General features: G+C 36.8%; 1 protein-coding gene across 4 annotated transcripts in view; it reads right to left on the reverse strand.

The window, feature by feature from the left end:
• Nucleotides 1-24,847, reverse strand: part of LOC109108341 (cyclin-dependent kinase 16-like) — a 26,708-nt gene continuing 1,861 nt past the window's right edge. The window contains exons 2-17 of one of the 4 annotated variants that reach the window (XM_042761729.1): nucleotides 21,810-21,990; nucleotides 17,623-17,787; nucleotides 15,379-15,515; nucleotides 14,886-15,011; nucleotides 13,024-13,080; nucleotides 12,808-12,922; nucleotides 12,185-12,279; nucleotides 11,490-11,552; nucleotides 11,250-11,373; nucleotides 10,793-10,913; nucleotides 9,713-9,810; nucleotides 9,484-9,589; nucleotides 9,324-9,366; nucleotides 5,829-5,919; nucleotides 5,409-5,486; nucleotides 1-740 (exon numbers count right to left, since the gene is read on the reverse strand). In XM_042761729.1, coding sequence (XP_042617663.1) covers nucleotides 703-740; nucleotides 5,409-5,486; nucleotides 5,829-5,919; nucleotides 9,324-9,366; nucleotides 9,484-9,589; nucleotides 9,713-9,810; nucleotides 10,793-10,913; nucleotides 11,250-11,373; nucleotides 11,490-11,552; nucleotides 12,185-12,279; nucleotides 12,808-12,922; nucleotides 13,024-13,080; nucleotides 14,886-15,011; nucleotides 15,379-15,515; nucleotides 17,623-17,787; nucleotides 21,810-21,930 — 1,578 coding nt within the window. In that variant the 5' untranslated portion in view covers nucleotides 21,931-21,990 and the 3' untranslated portion in view covers nucleotides 1-702. The remainder of the gene's footprint in view (nucleotides 741-5,408; nucleotides 5,487-5,828; nucleotides 5,920-9,323; nucleotides 9,367-9,483; nucleotides 9,590-9,712; nucleotides 9,811-10,792; nucleotides 10,914-11,249; nucleotides 11,374-11,489; nucleotides 11,553-12,184; nucleotides 12,280-12,807; nucleotides 12,923-13,023; nucleotides 13,081-14,885; nucleotides 15,012-15,378; nucleotides 15,516-17,622; nucleotides 17,788-21,809; nucleotides 21,991-24,847) is intronic. The other 3 variants (XM_042761730.1, XM_042761731.1, XM_042761732.1) reach the window with 3 other exon arrangements.

A 24,847-nucleotide genomic window follows, 5' to 3' on the forward strand; every position in this document is an offset into this window, starting at 1 on the left:
TTTTCTAGATTATCAAATTGTATTGCATGGCAAAAAAAAAACATGTAAACAACAACTTAAAAGTGAAATGCTTTTGCAAACAAGAACAAAAGTACAGCATGTCATCAATGTTCTGATGAATACAAATAACACAGATTATGGTTGATTGCGATGAACCATTGTGTTGGCATAGTACTAAATGTTTGTCTTTGGATGGGAGGGCTGATGACACTAATGAAGGGGACCATTTTCTGGAAGACTAGAGTGACTTGGCTTTTGGATATTAACAGCATTCATGACATGTTCCTTCATAAACTAGCCTTCCTTTTACATTACAATTGAGAAGTATTGCAAAGAAAACAGGTTGATCTGTTTCAGTCAAAGGATGAAGAGTCAGGCCATCCAATAACATTCTGCATCTGATTGGTTGATTACAGCGGCTGGATTGACGCAACCGTGTCAAGAAGGTACAGCAAAACAGGAAGAACATGTTTGTATTGTGAACAGGGAAGGGGAAGTGCATTATTCGAAAAAGAAAACAATACACAAATCAACATCCTCATCCTCTCCATGTAAACAACTGCAGTGACCCTTTCTAAACACATAATGCCACAGGACTAGCCAATGACTCAGACGGAGAAATGCAAAACAGATATCCCTCGTCTCAACGCGTCCTCCCCGTTTATCTTCCATCTTCCCCGTCCCGAGCCACCCCACGTGCCCTCAGAAGAGCAGACTCTGCCGTTGAGATATGCTGTTGACTGGAGAGAAAGAAGAAGAGGAAGTTTAGGCAACATAGACGACAGCGTTCAATGGTGCATGCAACATTGTGCACGATAAAACCAAATCACTCATAAGGACTGTCAGTGGGTATAAAGGGTCACAAAAGGGAGAGAGAGAGAAAATCAGCGCTCACTTCTGTTACGACCTGAGTCTTGTAGTGTCGGTGTGTGTGTGTGTGTGTGTGTGTGCGCGCGCGCGCGTGTGCGTACATTCTCCTCCCTCTTATTCTCTCTGGTATCTGATAGGATGGCCGCTGATGGGATGTACGATCGCCATTGGTGGTGGAGACGAGGCGTGGTCTTTAAAAGGACGCTGCCGGCATTCAACGGGGAGCTCATTGTTGGTTCGGACGCGGATGGGTTGAGAGCTCCTGGATCCCTTCTCCGGCCGATGATCAAATTTGTCACTTTCAAGTATAGTGTGAAAGCTAGTGATCACGTTCTTTCCCTTTTCAACATTGTGTACTAAGAACGTGGAGCAAAGGGGTGTCCTGCCGATTTGTTTTGAGCTATCTTGTTTGGGTTCTGTTTTGTGTTAGGAAGTTAGGGAAGTAAAATGTATTTTACTTTTGTTATTTGATTAGGTTAGTTATTACTCATTTTCTTTCTAGATTGGTTTTGTTTGTTATTTTGGCCTTTGGGACACCCTGGAGAGATGCTCTTTGTTTCACTTGTTGGCTTTTAATAAATCTAATTACTTATTCTGATTAACATCGTGTACCTGTTTGATTATCGACCGGAGTGATTCGTACTTGGGATTCCATTACCACAACCCAGTCTTATTATGCCCTGTTAAGAGTCTTTTCTACTACCCCTAGGCGCGGGGCGTAATAATTGGGGGCTCGTCCGGGATCCAGGAGCTCTCAACCCATCCGCGTCCGAACCAAATCACCAAACTTACGCGCTTGAGCGCGTGTAACTACACACGCCGTAAAAACCGAAGGAAATTCTGATGCTAACTCACCGGAAATAACAGAATCAAACACAGGATTTTCAATAACTTCGGGGATTGGAAGTACCTTTTCCCCGGCTAAATCGTTACCTACAATTAATGCAACACCACTTACAGGTAACTCATGACGTACTGCCAACTTTACAAAGCCTGTTACTAACCCGGATCGAATGTACACGTTATGCAACGGTACCTTCAACACACCCAATTCAATCCCTTGAATAAGAACATCGGAACCGCAATAACTTTTCTCAGAGAATGGCAGCGCCCTAGCTAACACGAACGATTGATTAGCCCCTGTATTGTCTTATATGTGGCATTTAGCCTTATTAATGGCGTTGCAACACTTTGAGGTGTACATTGGTTCTAGTTCCCTTCCGGTGATCGTATTTACTGATCATAACCCATTAGTCTTCCTGTCTCGTATGAAGAACTCGAATCAACGGATCATGCGCTGGTCACTTTTTGTCCAGGATTTTTACCTGGAAATTCGTTACAAAAAAGGCAAAGATAATGTACTTGCTGATGCCCTTTCACGGTCGTTCAGTTCTGAGTAAATCTACTAGAAGTAGATTCTTTGTGTCCGGGGGTGTTACGACCTGAGTCTTGTAGTGTCGGTGTGTGTGTGTGTGTGTGTGTGTGCGCGCGCGCGCGTGTGCGTACATTCTCCTCCCTCTTATTCTCTCTGGTATCTGATAGGATGGCCGCTGATGGGATGTACGATCGCCATTGGTGGTGGAGACGAGGCGTGGTCTTTAAAAGGACGATGCCGGCATTCAACGGGGAGCTCATTGTTGGTTCGGACGCGGATGGGTTGAGAGCTCCTGGATCCCTTCTCCGGCCGATGATCAAATTTGTCACTTTCAAGTATAGTGTGAAAGCTAGTGATCACGTTCTTTCCCTTTTCAACATTGTGTACTAAGAACGTGGAGCAAAGGGGTGTCCTGCCGATTTGTTTTGAGCTATCTTGTTTGGGTTCTGTTTTGTGTTAGGAAGTTAGGGAAGTAAAATGTATTTTACTTTTGTTATTTGATTAGGTTAGTTATTACTCATTTTCTTTCTAGATTGGTTTTGTTTGTTATTTTGGCCTTTGGGACACCCTGGAGAGATGCTCTTTGTTTCACTTGTTGGCTTTTAATAAATCTAATTACTTATTCTGATTAACATCGTGTACCTGTTTGATTATCGACCGGAGTGATTCGTACTTGGGATTCCATTACCACAACCCAGTCTTATTATGCCCTGTTAAGAGTCTTTTCTACTACCCCTAGGCGCGGGGCGTAATACTTCATTTAGAGAACTGGGCATGAGTGTGGGCAAGATTACCAAACCCAAACACAAGTCAACGTGCACCCAAACACACAGCCACCCACACATGCTCAGTTTACAGCTCTAGAGAAGCCTGGCTGTTTTCTTATCTGGTGAGGGAAGAGGGGTATTCGCAAAGCAAGCTCTTCTCTGTTTCTGCATTATGGCTTCTCTGCAAAGTTGATATACAGTCAAACTTGCACTCAATGTGCTTCATTTTATTTGACGTCAAGCTCGGGGAAAACCAGCCAAATTCAACACCAAAGTCATCACAGAAAAATGACCCATTTTACTTTATTTCCCTCTGATTTCCGTCTCTCTACACTTTTACTGCTAGTAAACATAGTGGAAAGGCAGGAGAGTCTGTTTTATGAAATAATGAATAAACTACGTCTCGTATTCTCATCAAGGTATCATTTATTTAACAGTAATATTATGATATTATTGAAATTTAAAAGAATGGTTTTCTATTTAAATATATTTTAAAATATAATTCATTCCTGTGATCAAAGCTGAATTTTCAGCATCATTACTCCAGTCTTCAGTGTCACATGATCCTTCAGAAATCATTCTGACATGCTGATTTGCTGCTCAAGAAACGTTTCTTATTATCAATGCTGAAATCAGTTGTTTAATATTTTTGTGGAAACCATGATACATTATTTTCAGGATTCTTTAATGAATAGAAAGTTAAAAAGAACAGCATTTATTGGAAATAGAAATATTTTGTAACGTCTTTACTGTCACTTTTAATCAATTTATGCATCCCTGCTGAATAAAAGTATTAATTTCTTTATCATAAAAATTATATTTTAAAGGATAGTGCATTATTATACAACAATTTCAATCGGGTGGCACCAGCCTTTGGCATTTCATCAGTGATTTTGACACGGAGAATTTGAGCGCATGGATTAATATTCATATTTAGCACTGACTTTAGTGCTCTGTATAAACGCTGAATAATTATAAGCTCTGACAGCTTCATCAATTCATGAACTGAAAACATATGAGGTCTGAGTGAAGAATTCGTTTTTAAAAAAAATTTCCCCCAAACTAATTATCACAAGAGAACCTGCCAATGAACAGATTCTTAATGAGGATGAATGTCTTAATAAATTTTTCTCAGCTGAATTATGTAACCTCAGCCCATTAATTACTGATATTGTTAGATCTCCAAAACATTCTGGGTTTAGTTTATTTTACAATGAACTACATTTTGCAAATGTTTTAACCATTAATGTTGGCAACCCTGCTTCTGACATGCACATCATGCGGATCGCCAAAACAGACAGTAGAAGTCCATGCTCATTTTAATAGTGATGAGCTTATCATATCATACACATAAAAGGAAAAAGGTGACAGATGAGAGGGCTTGATTGATTTCAGTAAATTGAGCATTTAACCATTCACACAACTGTGAGAATGAAGTCAGTATGGGATCTTTGCTCTAAATCAAGGCCAAAAATAATGCTAATGTTTATGTAAGTGTTCATGTATTGATATAATCTGCTGGTGCTTTGTATTTTCTGTATGTTCTTATTTACTTCAGTGATGGATGCTTCTATCATTTCTAATTTCAAGCAGTGCCTGAGTCCATTACATCTTAAAGTCTAGCTATGCACTCTGTTCAGAGAGAAAACATGTTTTTTGAAATATAAAAAAATGATTCAGTTGTGATTAATTCTTGCAGGGTACAGCTGGACAGTACAGATGAACAGGAAACTCAAGGGAAGAAATATGGTTTTGTTGTTTGTGACCTCCTGCCTTGAGCGGAGGGTGACAAACATGTACCTAAGGTATGCCGAAACCTTAGACATCTTTGCAAAAGCTCTGGAGTGCAGTGAAGCAGTGGTGTAAACCAAAGAAAATAGAAAACATCAAAGCACATACAAATAAGCAAGGAGAGAAGAGAGACAGAGAGACCGTGGGAAAGACAGAGCAGAAAACAAAGTTAGCAGAGAATGAGCTTCATAATAAGAACTTCCTCTGGAAAATGTCTAATGCAGTGGTATCATCGCAAGTGTGTCTTAACAAGCCTGTATGAGAAATAAACCGAGATGAAGGATACAAATATACAGCTGCTAAAATCATTGCTAGGAAGAACTAGTCAAAGGTGTGACAAAATAGCAATACTAAGACTGTTTTGTTTGTGACAAAAAGAATTTCATTTAAATGTCACACAAAAACGCGGTTGGTCACTTTATAGCCCTTCTCTGGACAGTTCAGATTTTCACAAGACTATATAAATTCAGACTGTTTGAAAGTAATGCCAGCTGACGCGCTGCCATACACAGAGAGGTCAGAAACGCACGATACACTGATGGAAGAAGCTCAAAACTATCATCATGAATCATCATTCATTGGCCATTTGTGTTTTGTGGTTTTACCTGATTCTGACAGCGAATTCGTCCTCATTCCGGGCTCCTTCTCCAGCTGGATTTCTTGAAGTGCGAATATTGATGTAGCTGGCAGGGAGAAATTCAACAGTTATGTTAACATGCTGAACTAAAACTAGGGTTGATATATAACGTTAAGGGTCAGAGAATTTGTGCAAGATTATTTCAGCACACACCAACTTTCAGTGCAAATACAGAATAGCTCACAGCGGCTCAGTGGAATTAAATGTCTTTCAAAGTAAAGTGTGTGTATGTGTGAGACTTCTGTCTGACACTTTAATAATTCTATCTGTCAGTGTGAGGTGTGTGTGCGTGTGCATCGGTTATCTGGCACCATCATAAATCTCCTCGGTGCACGGAGACGTGTGTGTGTGTGTGTGTGTGTGTGTGTGTGTGTGTGTGTGAACTCACTGTCTGGCAGTGTGAGAATTCTCTCTCCCAGGCAGTTGAAGTATGGGTGTCTCATGGCTTCCTCTGCTGCAATCCGTTTCTTCCCCTCAAACTGAAACAAAGTTCAGTGTTAGTCAAGCACACGGGAAAAACACTCACTAACCAACTAACTAAAAACACAACATATTATACACTATTATTCAAAAGTTTGGGGTAGTAATTAATTTTTTAAGCATTAAAAATTAATATTTAAAAAAAAAAAATTTAGCAGGGATGCATTAAATGGATCAAAAGTGACAGTGAAAGACATTTGAGACATTGTTACAATAGATTTCCATTTCAAATAAATGCTGTTCTTTAGAACTTTCTTTTCATCAAAGATTCCAGAAAAAGTTACATTGCTTTCCACAAAAATATTAAGCAGCACAACTGTTTTCAACATTGATAATAATAAAAAAAATTTTTAATAGCATGTGAAACTGAAGACTGGAGTAATGATGCTGAATATTCAGTTTTGCATCACAGGAATAAATTACATTTTAACATATATTCAAATGGAAAACAGTTGTTTTAAATGGTAAAAGTTTTTTCATAATATTAGTGTTTTTACTGTATTTTTGATCAAATAAACACAGCTTCATTTCACAACTCAAAACTTTTGAACTGTAGTACATAATGCAAGTTACCAAAACACGTTTTTATAATTAAACATGAAATTATAACAGTAGCCTAACAACGTTAATAGCTATTTGGTTGCTGAATAAAACTATAAAATTTATGAAAAGTTGTTTCAGATGGAGCAAATAACTATTACACAGAAAACTACAAAGACAAAGATTTTTTTTGGTATAGCACACGCTGATGAATTAACCAGAATTGACCTAAAGAAACATTTGTCACCTGAGCAGCATTATTTATCACTGTATACAGACAAATAAATATTCAGACAGCTGAACTCTGGAAAGAGAACAACAGCCATATATTAAAAAAAACTTTTTAAAGTCTTTATTAAAATACTCCCTCTTATCCCAGCCTAATAAGGATATAATACTATAAGCGATGCTTAAATATCTGTGATTTCCAGAAAAGTGCAAATACTACGGCTCAAACACAAGCATCCCAACCAGTGGGGTGAGTTTGAGTAGGGACCATCTTCAACTTTATAACATTTCTAATAAAATTAAACTAACTTAAGCTTCTTACTGGCACTGTTGCTTTCTGTAGAGCTTCTTAATCAGGGTTTCTACAGACATGAACAAGCTAAATTTAAGACTTTTTAAGACATTTTTAATACCACCTTATTTGAAATTTAAGACCTAAACCTGTAATGGAAATACACATTTTATTACATATATATGTAATATTTAAAATGTTTAAATTAAAAAGAAATCAAAATATAATTTCTGTAATAAATTATATTTATTACTACTATATACAGTGAACTTTTCATGTCAGCAGACAATATTCCATACAAAATATCCCTGCAAAATAACTGCATCACTGAGATTTTTGGTGGAGTAAATAATTTATTCTGAAGCAATATTTTCATCAGTGTTTTATCAGCTTTTACATACTTAAATCTGCATATTGTTATTCACCTTTACAAAGGCCTATTTCTAACCTTTTTAGATGTATGCATCATCTTTCATGTCAAATTATTACAATTTATCAATAAATTTAATATACACTATAGGGCTCCAAGTCAGATTAAATAATTTACACTGCAAATAGCAATAATTACAACTGCAATAATGTTATGAGATTAATATTTTAAATGCATTTATGAATATACAAATAAGAAATGTTGAGGGGAAAAATGCATATTTTCCAACATACTTCTCAACTAAACTACCAGAAAGTAGCGGTAAGTCTCTTAATGAGTGAGTCACTGAATCATTCATTCAACTGATTGAGTGTGTTATCATGCTGGTATCTTAAGGACTTTCGTGGACAGCTGACTCCTAAAGTTTTTGATATTCTTCATATTCTGTTTGGTGGTCTGATAAAAATGAATATTTTCCAATAAGTTTAAATAGATTTTTACCTTTTATGTGCGTATTTGACATTTATTAAGTCATTTTTCTATAAGTGTGCATTATCTTTTGAGTCAAAATCTTACATTTAATCAGTGAATTAGAATAATAAGACATTTGGGCTGTTATTAAGCAAATGAAATCAGTATCAACAAAATATATCTTTGCAATCCAGTCATACAGTAAGCTGCACTTGAAGTGGCATTTAGAAGTATTTACACACTGTTTAATGCAAAACATGTATGCATTTAACCTGCAGTTACAAATGCATAAATAATCTATTATAATAAACATAAAACGTTGAATACTGATATTTGAAATGATTTAAAAAATAAAAAGATACTTTAAATGTGAAATTAAAACCGCCAGCAGGTGGCAGCATGTCACTGTTAATAAGTGAGTCACTGCGACCGAACCGAATCATTTAAACGGGTGATTCATTTAGGAACAAAACACCGTCAAGTTGCTCAAAGACGCAAAACAGTTTGGTGGCTTTGTTTGGAATTATTTTTGTTGGCGGAAATAGAGCAAAAACAGGCGATATGGTGTCTATAACGTAAGTCTCTTAATAAAACTTCTAGTTTATTGAACTGTCAATATCACATTTCTATATGGTAATTTTTGTAGGGAAAAAGGCATTCTTCCTGTGAAATTGATTAACTATATGAAGTGGTATAAATATACACATTTTCTGCCCGTGTCTTGAATTTGTGATAATTCCGAATGTATTTTAATAGACTGAATCATGCAGTGAAACGAGGCACTGGAAATGCATGCGCACGCGCACTAGACTCCACGTAATGCGTGCACTCTGTAGTCATGTTTTTTTTTTTTTTTTTTTTGCATCGTGAGAACATTGAGCAAAATAGCTCATTTGTCATGGTGTTACTTAACTATATTATGTTATGAATAAACTAAACATTTTGAATTTTTATCTCAGTGTGTTTCTTCTGAGCTTATGTGTGCTGTCACGCTCATTTGTTCTGAAGTCTCTCACAAAGAGACAAACAGAGTGAGCCTCAGCGCGAACTTGTATTCTGTATTCTGCTAACTTACTGCAATTCTCTGATGATGCAGTAACTTACCGCGAGGAAGAAAAAATCTTCGGTCTGTCAGATGATTGTAAACAGTCATTAGGTCCATCAGATTTAATATATTAGCGGTAATGTGACCAAAAATATTTAAGACCCATCGAATCCGAATTTAAGACATTAAGACTTTTTAAGGCCTTATATTTGGAAAACGTTATTTAAGACTTTTTAAGACTTTTTAAGGACCCGCGGACACCCTGTTAATGACACTAATAATGACACTATTGTACTTTTTTTTCAGCTGCTTTAGAGCAGAACTTGCCTCATATTTGAAGTTTACATCATTGTTTCTGTTATTTTTAACCTGTGAAGCTGCTTTGAAACAGTCTGTATTATATAAAGCGCTATTTAAGTAAAGGTGACTTTAGTGGACTAAATAATACACAAATCACCTGCAGCAGTTTCGACAGAAGTTCAACTCCATCATTGTCCAATCTGCAAGAAAAAAAATAATGCACTTCAGTAAATGACCTCCAACAGCGAGTCGTTTTTTTTTTACAGCAGGAGCGGTGATCGTTCCAGGCATCAGGCCCAGAGGACAGCTGTCGTTACCGTGGAGTGTGATTGTGGAGACAGTCGGCGCGGTAACGGGGGTAGTTATAGGAGATGAACTCCTCGTTGGAGGTTATTCCGGGCCAGGTCTCCTCTGTGGGCGTACCTATGAGAAGACACCACCGCAGGGTTTATAAATATCACAGTGACACACAGAGACAAACTGTCAGATCTAGAGCCAGAAAGAGCAGAGTGGGAGAGAAGGAGAGAGTGGGTGAGAGAGCGGTACCGAGCAGTTTGAAGATAAAGTGCAGCTCCTCCTCCACCGTGGAGCCGGGGAACAAGGGTCGACCTGTAGACATCTCGTAGAAGATACAGCCAACACCCCTGCAACATTAAAACTCAATTCAAGTTCACCCCCACAGAAGCACTGACATGAGAGTGTGCGCTGATTTTTCCACAGTAAAAACAAGAGTCCAATTATTAGCTCACTGTTTAAATCGACAACACCATGGTACAAGATATCATTTTAGAGAAGTGTAAGCTTGCACTCAGAACTGAATAAAAATTTGTTATAATGGTAATTGTGTATTAATACTTTGAATTTTCATTTTGTTTTTAGTTTTAGTCATTTCGTTGTGCGCTTGTCATTCTTATAAGCTTTTTATGTTTCTATTTAGCTGTAATTATTTTTTATTTCAGTTGTAGTTTTAGTCATTTTAGTACTTCAGCTTAAACGTATTTCAGTTACTTGCCAAAGCAAAGCATCTTGCTATTCATTTTGCTATTGCTGCAGTGTACGTCATGTGTTGGATGGATGCCTTTGGCCATTGCATCATGTCTTGTTGCGTTCTTCAGTGGCTGTGTCAAGTTAAAAGAACTTCAAAACTGTGTCTTTGACATCTGCTGCACTACGTCTAGCTGCTTCTGAATGCAAGAACACATGCTGTAGCACATGGCGCACATGGCAGCAATAGCAATATAAATCCTCCCTGAATTATCAGTTAAAAAAAATAAAATCAAAAATAAAAATAATAGCCAATTCAATTACTAGTGTTAATCAGAAGCGTTGTTAACTACAACTATTTTTTGGTAATTAAAATAGTGTTAAAATAGTATATTCTATAAATGTTAGATGGAAAACGTCAGCTCAAAATACTTAGAAACTAGAAATTAAAATAAGCTGAAGTACTAAATCTACTACAACTAAAACCTGGAATAAAAAAAAAATTATTATATATAAAAAAAAACAAAAAAACAAAGCACTTAGCAAAATTACTAAACAAATTATTAATAAATACTACAATACAATACTACAACTGATACCACAAATAAATCAAGTAAGATATATCATCAGCTGGATGCTCACCACATGTCAATCTGAGTGGAATAGTCTGTGCTGCCCAATAGGATGTCAGGGGGGCGGTACCAGAGCGTCACCACCTCATTGGAGTAGGTCTTGGTGGGAATCGACTTTGCTCGTGCCAGACCTGAAGACCAACAAAAAAAGCTAATTTTTCAAAGCAGTTTGGCCAGTTTCAGCAAGCTTTGTAGATCTTCACAACATATTAAACATCAACTCCACATAAGCCCTACCAGAAGTTTAGTACACTAGATTCTTTTAGCCAAAGCAACAGTACATTTACAGTACAATTATTACTGAGACCATGCAACTAGAGTAACCTAAGCATACGTTTTTTCAAGTAGGTAAGTGGGCAGCTGGTTTTCATTAACCTCTAGGCTACACCACCCACACAATGAGAAAATAGCAAGAGTAAAAATGAGTTTTGTATTTAAAATTAAAATCAGGTTTGTATGTTACAGACCAAAATCAGCCAGCTTTAGCTCCCCGCGGTCGTTGATCAGAAGATTTTGGGGCTTGAGGTCTCGGTGAAGGACTTTACGTCTGTGACAGTAGTTCAGACCTCGCAACAGCTGAAACAGGAACAGCTGAAATGGAAAAAAAAAACACAGGTGAATAATAAGAACACCGTATATGATTGCGATGTGGAGCAGAACGGTTATGAGAAACAGAAAATGAAAGACATTTGTCAAAGATGCCTTACCTTGACATTGTGCATATGAATGCAGTTTCCACAGTCATCTAGGTACTGTTTCAGGTCTTTATCCTAGGAGATAAAGGAAGTCATCAAAGTAACAGATGAATAACCAAACTTCTATTATATATAACTTATGTAACTTATATAAAATTATATTCTCGTGGGCAGGGATTACTAACAATTTTTTTGTAGCCAGTATAAAAAATGATAAATTAACAATTAACAACACATTCACATGCTTTCTGATGTTGGTTAACTGTTACTTGACATGAAGGTCAACAAAATTTTTTTTATTTATTTATTTAGATGTTTAAATGTTTTATTTTAATTGTTTTTTTAATATTTAAAATATTTAATTGAATTCTAAATTGAATGATTTATTAGCTTTTCATGTAGCTTTGACACTGTCGTCAATTTAAGATCCCTGTTTTTGTGCCACATAAATCTGCTCTATAACTTAATTTTAAGCTATTATGTTGATAGATATGCCATCCATAAGTCATTTCAATTTAATACTAACTACAATTGTTTGGACAAGAGTAATTTGACTGTACTGTAACTACTTCAAATTATGAGCAGTATGCAACTTGGCAAGCTACGGTTTCCACTGTTGGTGTGTAGATGACTGTGTGTGTGAGATCATAAGTGCAGTTAAAAAGTGAACAGAGTACAGTGAAATACCACACATGTGAGTGACTCACCAAGTACTCGAACACGAGGGTAAGAGACTTTTGAGTGTGGATGATGTCATGAAGAGTCACAATATTGGCGTGTTTCAGGTCCTTCAGCAGAGACACTACAGAGACACAGAAAGAGACAGATTATTCCTCAAACACGTGGCCTTTATGAATATTCACTAAATGACAAGCACAAATGACAAGCTAGACAAAGTTAGCAGCTCTGCAAAAATAGTTGCAAAATATAATTTTTTTTTCCCCAAATGAAATTGACCTTAAACACTCTTTTGCTACCGTAGCTTTAAAATTTTGATATGTAAATGATCTTAGTTAAGGTTTGCTAACCGGAAACAAACTGTTTTTGCAGTTTAGTTTCCATAAATGGTCAGGGTGGGCTGGGGACGAAGCTTTATGTGAACTTCTTGTAAATAAGCCCCATTTTCCATATTATAAAACCCTTTTAACCAGCTGAATTACCCTGTAACAAAAGCCACTGATTGTGAATTTAGAGATTAACTTGCTAATTTAGAACATCCTAAATTTAAGAGTACAAATGGCTTTCATCGTGCAAGCATGTGGGAAATTTGGGGCAGTAGTTTGGTGATCTAATTTTAGTGCTGATCCACTACGGCATGCTTCTAACTCACCTTCTCTAATGGCAGTGCATGGAGCTCCTTCCTCATGCTCCAAACGGATTTCCTTCAGAGCCACTAGATTATCCGTCAGTTTACTGCGGCCTTTATATACTGTAGCGTAGGTGCCCTGAGAAAGAAAAAGATGACAATGCACAGTAACATGACTATGGTGCTTTAAAAACCGGTTTTGGATCAGAGCTACTATCTAAAAATCGCCTGTGAAGTTACCTCTCCTAGTTTATCCAGTTTCACGTATGTCTCCAACTTCCCAAATCCGATCTCAGACTGCAAACACCCAAAGACAAAAAAATATGTCACAACATGGTCCTAAAAAGCAGCGCTTAAACAACACGGGGATACAGGGCAGAAAATTTCAAAGGCATTCATGTGAACTCATTAGAATACACCCAAATCACACTGCTCCCATTTCAGACGGCTGGGCTGGTCGCAGAGGTTTATATAACACACACAGACAACATGAGCTAAAATATCCCTCCCCAAAATAAATTGGGAACAAGTGAAGTGTAACAAAGGAAGTGTTTAAATGCATCACAGATCAAGCGTGTGTCAACAGCACTGACTAAACATCACGGTCTGGGTTATATCTCATATCAAGGGCAGCTGAACTTGTAGTATTTCATAATTAATTAAAAACATGATTTTGACATTCTGTCATATCCGGATCATATCTCGCCCCAATATGACTTATTTAGGACACTATTTAGCAATGTGACTTTATTTACAGAAAAATCCAATTATTTCCCTTTCAAATTCTCAGTAACAATGTGGGGAAGAAAATCCAAAATAATCATATATAATTTTATTAAGCAAAGACTAATTGCCTAATCTTTCTTGTTCTGATTTTAACTTGTTGATTTTAAATTTTAAATGTTTGTATTTTGTATTGCTGTCTATATGTGCTTATATCCACATATTGCTGTCTATATGTGCTTAATTGTCATGAATAACAATGTTATAATGTAGAATAAAGTATAAATGCAAAAAATCAACAACTTATAATTCTATAATGAATAATAAAACTAGGCTTCAGTTTCTTTATGCAAAATAGAGTTGGTGTGTTCCATTTTAATTTTGGGGGTGAAATTTGACCTGGCAATTTCTTTGTGAGGCTCTCGCTCATTTTCCTGTGACACTAATATTTTGAGAATGGTTTTAGCAGCGAGACACGCCGTGAAAGTTTGTCTTGTCTATGTGTTCACAACGATTTCAAAGCACTGATAATGTGACTCTGGAACAAACAAGACAAGTGAAGGAGAAGAGAAAAGACTCAAAGAGAGAGAGTGACAGAGAATGAAAGATCGAGCGAAAGAACTGGTTGCAAAAGAAAGCAAAGACAGAAAAGGAGGGAATGAGTCTAAAAGTGCAATTCCATATAAAAATATGATGAATAAATAAAATAGATAACTTTATATGATTTTACACCAGCATCAAAGGCTATATTAATGGCAAACTCGAGAGTAATTTAAAAAGAAAAAAAAAAGCCTTAATAAAAATAATTATAATAACAGAAGAACAATAATTTAATAATATTGTTCATAATATAATTAATATTACTTTATGCAATTTATTTTTACAAACAAAAATAAAGAAATAGATGATATACAATCTTTCAATTATATATTTGATTTAAAAAAATATCTAATATTTTCTTAAAGGATTTTTTTTTTTAAATGGCCATTAATGTAATTTCTGACTAAGTAAAATTGTTTCCTTTTAGTTTTACAGTAACAACGTATTAAAAAAATTAAATACAATTTTAAAAAAAATCACAAAGGCAATTGTTCTCCATTAAATAAATATAACCAATTCTATGTCTTGTATATACAGCCTGGTCATTTCTATTTTCTATTTCTATCTTTCATTTATAACTGAATTCCCTAGATTGTATAATTAGTTATGGATACATTCTATCATATTAAATATGAAATTTTCTAGACTAGTATGATACAGGCCACACTGAACATAAACATCATCACAAAACATTGGATTTGAGCAGAAAATCTGGCACAAGCAGAGGCTGAAAAAAGGAAAGAGGTTGAGAGAAAGGAAAACCAACAGAGAGGCATTACCAGAGATACCCTGCGTAATCTCCGGCTGAGCGGTTTGTCAAACAGGGGGCTGTTGAGGCTGAATTTCTCCAGGTAGCCATCAGGAAGCCTGATATCGGCAGGCAGAGACAGACGTTTGTTTATGTCCTGAGAGAGAAGGAGGAGGGGGAAACCATTATTAGTTAAGGCCTAAAGGTTTCGTTACACTACATAACAGTAATAACCCATCTGGCCCACAGGCTAGTCATCTAACTGATGGGTACCATGCCGTGGAGCATTTTCAGTAACCACTATGCACCATTAGTCACATGCAACTGATGTACCTTCAATAGCAACAAACAAGCTAATGGTTATTACATGGTACATAGTTTAATTCAAGCAAACAAAAAAACAAAGCTAAGCCATGGAAAATTGCATGTTTTTATTACCCAACACGTCATGTATTATTCAGTGTCCCAGTCTAAAAATACTGACTAAAAAAAAAAGTAATGCATGGTCAGAAATGTAATCATACCTCTGTGGAAATTTTGCGACCTGGGTTGTTTCTCAGACGAACTCGGACGGGGCTGTGCACCTCATCAGAAGATGTGGCCGAAGCCTGATCGCTTTCTCCATCTGAACCCATTTTAACATCCTCATGGACGATTTCTGCTTTTACAGACACAATCACACACACACAAAAACATTTGCATGCTATGTTGACGTCACTATTCCGATGATACTGGTAAAATGTATTGAATAAAATAAAATCCGATGTTTCTAAATGTCTTTCCGCCACTTCATTATTCTGTTTTAAAACCAAAGTAATGCTGATTTATCATCTGTGAGCCTGAACACTCTCCAAATGCATCTCTCACACATTTATCTGTCTGTCTCTGATGCATTTATATGACTTGGAGATTCATACCACACTACAGCTGAGGAACTACTTAGCTGCTCTGAAAGGAGATCCGTCTCATACCCACACAAAAGGAAAAAAAAATAGAAGTCATTATCTTTCATTCATTTATTCACTCGCTGTCCCATCCCCCCCGTTAAACCATAACACAACCTCCCACCCCCTCACCGTCATCACTTCATTACACCATCACTCCACACACACACACACACACACACACACACACACACACACACACACACACACACACACACACACACACACACACACACACACACACACACACACACACACACACACACACACACACACACCCTGCCTGTCTATCCATGTATAACAGTGCAGTGGTTCTCAACCGATTTTGCTTTGGATGCAGATTTTAGAAGTGACCCAGGCAAAACAGAATTATTAGTTGCACAAAATTAAACAAAAAAAATCAAACACTGAAATGCAAAATGATTAACAACTACTAAATAGGAAAATTTGTCATCTTTAATATTTCTAGGTTTAGGTTTCTTTTACCTTGCATGCATCTTATGGCCATGTAAACCTATTTATTTAATCTGCCTTTTATCTTGTGTCTTATAATCAATTGTATGATTTATAATCCTATAATCCGATATAAAGCAACTTTCCATGTTTGAATCCTTCTAATTTAGTTAACAAGTGACATTGCTAAAAATACAAATACTGTAGTGTCTTTTTGGACACATGGCCTTCGGCGACAAAAGATATGGGAAATGTTTATTTCTCCCTCTCTTGATAAGCAGATATATTTTGCTATCCTACTTGTGTAAAATTCTATGGTTAGCTGCATTTTATATTCTGCATTTAACATAGTTTTTAACTGGGTTGCAATCCACCAATTGAGAACCACTGTGATAGTGTATGCGTCTATGCTGAATTCACCAGAGTCCAAGTTGTACAGTAGGGTTGGGAATCAAGAACTGCTTTCTTTTTTGATAGAAAACATAAAATTATTCGGTTATGACATTCAGTTCTGCTAACAGTCTTGAAACATCTCCATTCTTACATCAAAGTGGACATAAGTCCTAAAAAAATTAGAAATACAAGCACATCTTATTTCATTTAAGCAAGTAGTTCATTGCTTCTCGCAATTAAAAAGTCTGTGTAAATGCAACTTTTCTGGATACATATGCTGTTCTGCAGACGTCAGTTGTTTGAGGTCATTTCAGCAGAACAATAATAACAGATCTGAAGCAAGAATACAAAAAATATTATTGTATCTTTGCTGTCTTTATCCCTCTTAAACCTCCTTTAGATCCAGCAGTTTATGTGTTTAAAGGGATAGTTCACCCAAAAATTTTAATTCTGTCACTATTTACTCACCTTCAGTTTATTCCAAACCTGTATACATTTCTTTCTTCTGCTAAACACAAAGGATGATATTTTTTGAAGAATGTGGAAAAAACGGAAAACTTTCTGGTTCCTACTGACTTTTTTGTCCAATTAATGGAAAATCAGTGGGGACCAGCAACTATTTGGTTACACATATTCTTTAAAATATCTTCATTTGAAGCAGAAAAAAGAAAGTCATACAGGTTTGGAACAACTTGAGCTTGAGTAAGTGATGACAGGAATTAAATTTTTGGGAGCACTATTCCTTTTCAATTAAAAAAGGCAGAGAAGTTGCTTTGGCATTACTGTTCTGCTAAAATGACCTCATTGTTTGACAACAGGACTTTAAGGGAAGTGAACACAATAACAATCATTAACTATAACAATAAGGAACATGGAATCAGAAGCAAAACTGTTAAAATTCCTATCCCTACTGTGCAACCTCACACACATCACACCCTCGTCCTCTGTGTGCATGCGTGTACGTGCATGTGAATATACCCAGGCGAGTGGTGTGGTTGAGATAGGAGCTGAGACTGCGGCCCAGGCTGCGTGGTCTGCGCAGGGTGCTGCTGTAGGACTGCAGGAGGGAGTGCATGCTGAAGGAACCCCCCGAACCTCTCACTGAACCCCGCAGACCACCACTGCCGCCAACTGGCATGGCCTCTGGGAGGGAGGAGAGGGGAGGAGGACGACACACAGAGGAAATGAGGACGAGGAGAAGGGGGGAAGGGCAGAGAAGGAGCCGGGAAGGAAAATGTAAATGTGGCGGGACACATAATGGAATTGAGTGTTATGGGAAAAGGAGCAGTAAACGGAGTAGAATTGTATAGAAAAAAGGGTGAATAAAGAAGATTAGTGTATTATGGAGATGTAAAGAAAGAAGAAGTGGTTGGGAATGAGTGATATGGTTCGGGTGAAATGGTAATGTCGGGTAGCAAGTGTTTGTGAGAGGACGGAACAGAGAAGACGGAAAAGGGAGAAAAACAAGGTTTGGGGGAAAGGTCATAGGGCGAGAAGAAAGAAAGAGGAAATATTAAATTAAAAACAGAAAAAGGTCAAAATTTAAAGCATGCATTCATTTTTCCAAAATGGTTATTTAAAGAAAAAAAAAAAAAAAGAGAGAGAGATCAATTTACAAGGAACATCTTCAGTGTTAGTGAATGAGGCACAAGGGTAACAATTATTAAGCAACGACACTGATAAACTCATTTTCTCGCTGCCGGTAATTGTTTCTAATGATGCTCTGCACTGTGGCGGCGATTAAAACGTCACACGAGGGCATCGATTCATCAGCATATGAAAGCCAAATGCATTTCAAATTTGTGCAGGGTTTGGAGAAATGCCAAAACATGCTACAAAAGAATGAGATGGATTTGCGGATCCAATATGATGATGTATTTGCATATGGTAATTAGAATATATAACATGTACATATATATTATTGACTTGGGTGAGGCGGTTATGGAGAAGCTGTTTTGTTGAAACTGTCAGATCTGAGATGAGCAGGATCTGTCAGTGCAGTCAGCTTGAGATGGGAAGCCATGCTAGAAAACAACATGCTGATTGGTCAGAGGGGGTAACAGCAGGCAGGAGACACTAGCTTAGCTCAACGCACGCAGAGCCATAGCCAGCCCTTGGGTATAATGGACAGATTGACTTTAAAATTCATTTCGATTTCTTAATGCAATGCTTTAATGCTGCATACCCGTATCACACTGACAGGCAACACGAAGGGAGGCAGAGGTGAATGTGTATGCATTCAATGACAAATGGCTGAAAGACACTTTCTTAAAAGCACATGGATTAAAGCACAGCCCTGAGCATCCTGGTGTATTCTAGAGAGTATCGGGACTTTTAAAGTCAAAATCGACCACGTTTACTTACTTTATAAATGGCTTGTATGCTCTTCAGTGCAAGCTACTCATATATACAAATTTGTTTTTATAATTCATCAAAATATAGCAACATTCTCAAACCTACAACTTTTTATTTTCTGAAGGCATAATAACCTAATCCAATAAAATCCTGATGGATAAAATCCTGTTATGCCCTACATAATTTCCTGCTGAATATTTTGTCACTTTAAAACACATCTGATTATAGAGGTTAAACACATAGCAAATGCAGTTGCCAGTTGTCATTAACACTTCCTTAAAGGGATAGTTCACCCAAAAATGGAAATTCTGCCATTATTTACTAACTACAACATTGCTTGAAACACACACACACACACACACAAAATAAAATTAAATAAAATATATAATAATATATATATATTTTTTTATTATACATACATTATATATATATATATATATATATATATATATATATATATATATATATATATATATATATATATATATATACATATACATACATATATGTATGTATGTATGTATGTATGTATGTATGTATGTGTGTGTGTGTGTGTGTTACAAGCAACGTTGCGGTATTTACTAACCTTGCTTAAAACGCACAAACACATATATATAGCCTATACATATCTTATGAAGAATGCTGGGAACCAAACAACATTAGCCCAAGAAAATGATGACAGAATTTATTTAGGGTGAAATATCCCTTTAAGAGAGATTCTACGCCCGTGACTCAGTTACAGAATTACGTTTTTTAAACAAAAACAAAACACTATTTCTTGTAACATTTTTACAGAATTACCTAAAATAACATTTATAACAAAACACCTTTGTATAGAGCATCTTAAAAAATACACACCGCTATACAAACATCACTTGGTCATAAGGTGAATTGAGTTTTCTGTTGCATGCTGTCAGCAAAGAAAACACAATAGAAAGATGTGCTACTTTTTGTCTTTGTCTTATCGCAATTCAGATGGCAAGCTCACAACTCAGGTAAAATCTAATTTATTTTGTCATGGCACAGTAGTTTCATATAGAGCACCTCCACTGAACAGTGAAAGGAAACACTGCTGTAAAGTAAAGGCAGTGTATTAAAATTCACAGCTGCTCTGTACCAAATTTACAGTATAGCTGAAGTAAAAGCCACAGATCTGACATTAATCCATAAACATAAAGAGGAAATTAGTAATTTAACTAAAACTATGTATTTTATACTCAACATGCTGAGAATTACAGCGCTTAAAGTGGTCTTTTGACAGACTAAATGCTCTTTTTTAAGTCTGGCCATTAGCAACAATTCTGGCGACTTTCTGGCTGTCATTATATAAAAGCCCTGGAACAGACTGTACAGATGGCGCTGAATTTGAGCTGTTTTTATCCCCTCTAGTAAGAATATTCTCACACACACACACACACACAAACACATACACACTAGTTATGAGCATCTGAAATATTACATGCCACAAAGTTTTCATGCAAGTCCCAAAATTGGAAAGGAATGACTGGGACGAGTTAGAGATGAAACGTAATTATGTTGTAATGTTTGGTTAGATATGCTTAACCACACTAACTGATTAGTCATCAATCACATAAGTCGGCCAAGTCTGTGAATTTTCTGCATCAATTGCATTTGTGGAACATGGCGGAATGAAGTTAAACATGATAAAATGTGTTAAATGTAGCATTACAGCCTAAATATTTAATAAATCACGCAAGGGAAGAATTTCACGCATGACGAGCATTTAAGTTCTGTGGAAAGCTGCAGATCGTTCTGTGGAATTCTGCGGATGCAGATTCCATGCAAGTTTACTGATAAGTTAAGAATGCAATCCACTATGGGCATTAGGGCTGCACGATTCATCAACATAAAACTGAAGCTGTGATATGGCTTAGTGAGATTATCAAATTGTGATTTAATTAAATAAATATAGGCATTCATAACCACAAGTGGCTCATTATCCACAGGTGTTTGCAGTTTTTCAGAGCAGCTTGATTCGTAATAAATTCTGCTCCACACAAACTCCATCTCCGCTTCTGCTTTAGATCATTTTAATGCGTCAATCTTCACATACTTTTAACGAGAAGCTCTTATCAATAAAAATAAAGAGATGCATAAAAGTGATAATTCAACAAAAAAAAGAAAATTCTGTCATATATTTAGAAGAATGTTGGCAACCGTTGGCAACAGTTGATGACAGAATGGGAAAAAAAAATACTATGGAAGTCAATTGCTACCATCAACTGTTTGTTTGAACATTCTTCAAAATATCTGACAGATTTTTTTTATTGCTTTTGGTGAACTGCTTTTCTGTCAAAATAAAAGTTTGATGTCTTAACATTTGGAAATTAAGAAATTAAGATTAGTATTTGTAATGTTACAGTTTTAATGTAAAATAAAATTATTATTAATATACGGTTTTCTTTAATGACTTTTTTAATTTTAAAGTTACCATTTTTATATTTTATTTAATAATAATAATAATAATAATAATAATAATAATAATAATAATAATAATTATAATAATAATAATAAATTATTATTTAATAATAATAATAATAATAATAATGATATTTATAATGATTTTTTTAAATTGTTAATATACTTTTATCAAGGGAAAAAATATCGCAATTAATTTTTTCACATTTTTCTCCAAATCGTGCAGCCCTGATGGGGACTTTTCTATGCTTTACTGGTCAAATGCAACTGCATCTATGTTCGGTAAGATAAACCACTGTACGCAGAGTTTTGCACTAGAAATCTAGTGTGGCTTCCATGTTGTAGTGCAAAAAAAGTGAATGTTACCGTACCAGAATCGCTGTGTGCTCCTGTGTCCTGAGAGCTGATGGTCTCGCTCAAGGTCTTGTCCCCGCTGTTACCCCCTCGCAGCGTCAGGGACAGCTGCCGTTTGATCTTCCTCATGCGGTCCATCAGTGGGGGTATGGGGGGACCAGATGAGGGGGGTGGAGGGGCTGCCACTGTTCAACCGCCCTGTCGGAGACACACAAATGCAAACAGGACCTTACAATATGCTTCTTGTTTCATTTGAGATCCTCTGTGATTACTGGACAGAGCAAAGTCGTGCATTATCAAGGACGCCGTCCTCTTAAGACTGTAATGGAATGAGTTAACATATTCTGGGATAAATATTAGCTTAAAATTATGTTAAGACAAAGGTGGAGCAGAGAGGTGATTCAGAGGACAAATTTGTTTATTTCATAACGTTATTTGAGCGGTTGGCGCTCTACGGAGTGGACATTAAAGTGAGAGACAGTAACTGGAAGAGGTTCACGGTGAGAGATCACACCTAAAATAAACAAATCACACAGCCAACTGTAATTGCACACATAAGTAATGATTAGCCACAGTGTTTTCACACTCATCATTTTAAGTGTGATTGTTTTCATTTATAAATATCAAGTGCTTAAAGGATTGCAGACGCTGCAGATTCGAGTGTTTTAAGGCCGGAAATGCAAGGAATCCAACATGGAGATTCTCGGAGAGGCACAAAAAGGGTAATAATTGCAACAACACAGCCATTAAATGAGAGTTTGTGCAGAAAGCACCAAACACATTAATGATCACAGACCAGATTTGAGCATGAACATTCATCTCAGTTCAGTGAAATTCAAAGAAAATGGCGAGAGATTATGGATATGTTGAGAATAACATTTTACTCATACTTTTAAGCAGTATGCACAAAACCACAATGATACAATAATGCATTGCACTCGACTTGACAATAGAATTGGATGTGATATAAATCATTAGGATCTCCTTTTTCACTATATACTATATATCATACAGTATATATATAGTATATAAAATCATGTAGTATTCCATTCAACACAAAGCCTAAAAGAGAAAAAAACAAAGTTACCCTCAGTGCTTGTGGGAACACAGGGTCTTCTTTTTGGGAACAGCCAAAATGCCAGAAGGTTTTGCCTTTCCTTAGACTAATCACATGCTTTGGCACAAAGATGAGCAACAATCTTGACCGCAAATCCAAGCTTTGGGTCCTTGGACTTAATGTGACCCACTAACAAGGTGCCTGAGGACGAGATTCTACTCAGGCACAAGATTTCAAACACTTGTTTCCCGTGCAGATAGATACTGTGATCCATGCTAAGAGAGACTAAGAGAGTAACGGACCAAATGTTCTTTAGAAATTTTGCTTATATTCAATATAGAAGTCTGAACGACTACACTCAACCACTCAAAAGTTTCAATTTGTTAAAGAGCAATTTAAAACATGAAAGGCATATCAAAGCAGTATTTCAAGGTGATGAATCAATGTAAAATCCAAAATTGAGGGGTTTGTAAGCACACTGAGCAGAATGCATAAGATTTCAGATCATGCAAGAAACAAAAAAAAAACTTTCCCAATTTTTTAACGTACAGACACTAAATCACAATAATGAAAAGAGGGTTTCATTAGGAACTCTAAAGCAAACCATTGGAAGGTTAACACCAAAAATACTATGAATAGTTGAAATACTTGAAATAGTGAGAGTGGTGTTTCCTTTCCCCCCAAGGGGGATGCACGGAAACACACGGCTGAAACCCAAGACAACAAAAAAGTACGGATGTTGAAAAGAAGAGCATATAAATGGGGACAGATCCAACGGTAATCAAAGCAAGGCATTTGAAGCATCTTAGTTTTATTTATCTTGCTCATAAACTCAAGATGATTCAAGCAGCCTCAAATCAGATGTCCTGAACCAGACAGGAAATACAGGACGATCCACAAACCTTCGCTCTTGTTTACAATAAACCAATGTGACAAACAGCTCAGAGTAGGAACTCTTAACGGATATAGTACACTTTTGCATAATATTCATCATGTTTTGCATTCTGAATAACAATCAGTCATGTGCAATGTGGTTGAATGATGGACAAAGCAGCGCGAATCAGCTGCTCGGTGCCAAGATAAATCTAGTCACTCCCTAATCAGTTCAGTTATCAAGGACAAACAAGACACAGTTATATATACACATGAGCTTAACCTGTTTACCCACCACCATTTTTGCTCCACACTGGCTTCATTCATGACCTGGTGAGTGATTGCAGCCCCAGAGGAAAGCAGCAGTGGTCTACACCGGGTTAAGGGCCATTTTCTGCTCCAGCCAAAGTCTTAGTGCTACTTAATCAGGGTTGATGACTCTTGAAATCTCGTTTCATTAGTCGACCATCAAAACAGCATGAAGAACAGCATTCGGTGGGCCCCAGCTAGCTAACACGGGACTAACTGCATCTCAGCTGTCCCGCAAACAGACTGGCAGGTTTCAGTTTCAGAGCCAAGGTGTTTCTTTAACTGACCTGCATTGATACGCTGCAGACTTGAGGCTCATTTTCCACTCCATAGGTCAATAAAAGCTTCATGGGGTTCAGACAACTGACAGAGACAGCTTGGTCTTCGTCCATGTGGATGAGTTTACAAACCTGCCCAGTCAAGCGGCCTGTTTTCTGTTAAACATCTTTAATTTGATCGTATGCAAGAGAGCTAAACAAAGCACCGGTCCATGCTGGCCACAAGCCCCCAACATCCCTCTCCAACCAGACTGACATGCATCCAAATACAAGGTGACACCCCGACGGGGGTGACCTTCATAGAGACTGATTCTGGAACACCAGGTCCAGACATCACTACATCAACCAGCCTCTGAGCGCAAACGTGTTTGTGTTGCTGTCATTTCTCTGAAGGTGTCTGTAAAGCACAGCACTTCATCAATATTACGCTGGTGAAACATGTCAGGACTGAAAAAAATCAGCCTGCTCATGTAGGTTGCTTTCTAATTGGACACTGTTATTCATTGAGGCATTATGGGCGATTTTTTATTTCAGCTTT

The sequence above is a fragment of the Cyprinus carpio genome, chromosome A8 (assembly GCF_018340385.1).
Source record: "Cyprinus carpio isolate SPL01 chromosome A8, ASM1834038v1, whole genome shotgun sequence".
NCBI lineage: Eukaryota > Metazoa > Chordata > Actinopteri > Cypriniformes > Cyprinidae > Cyprinus > Cyprinus carpio.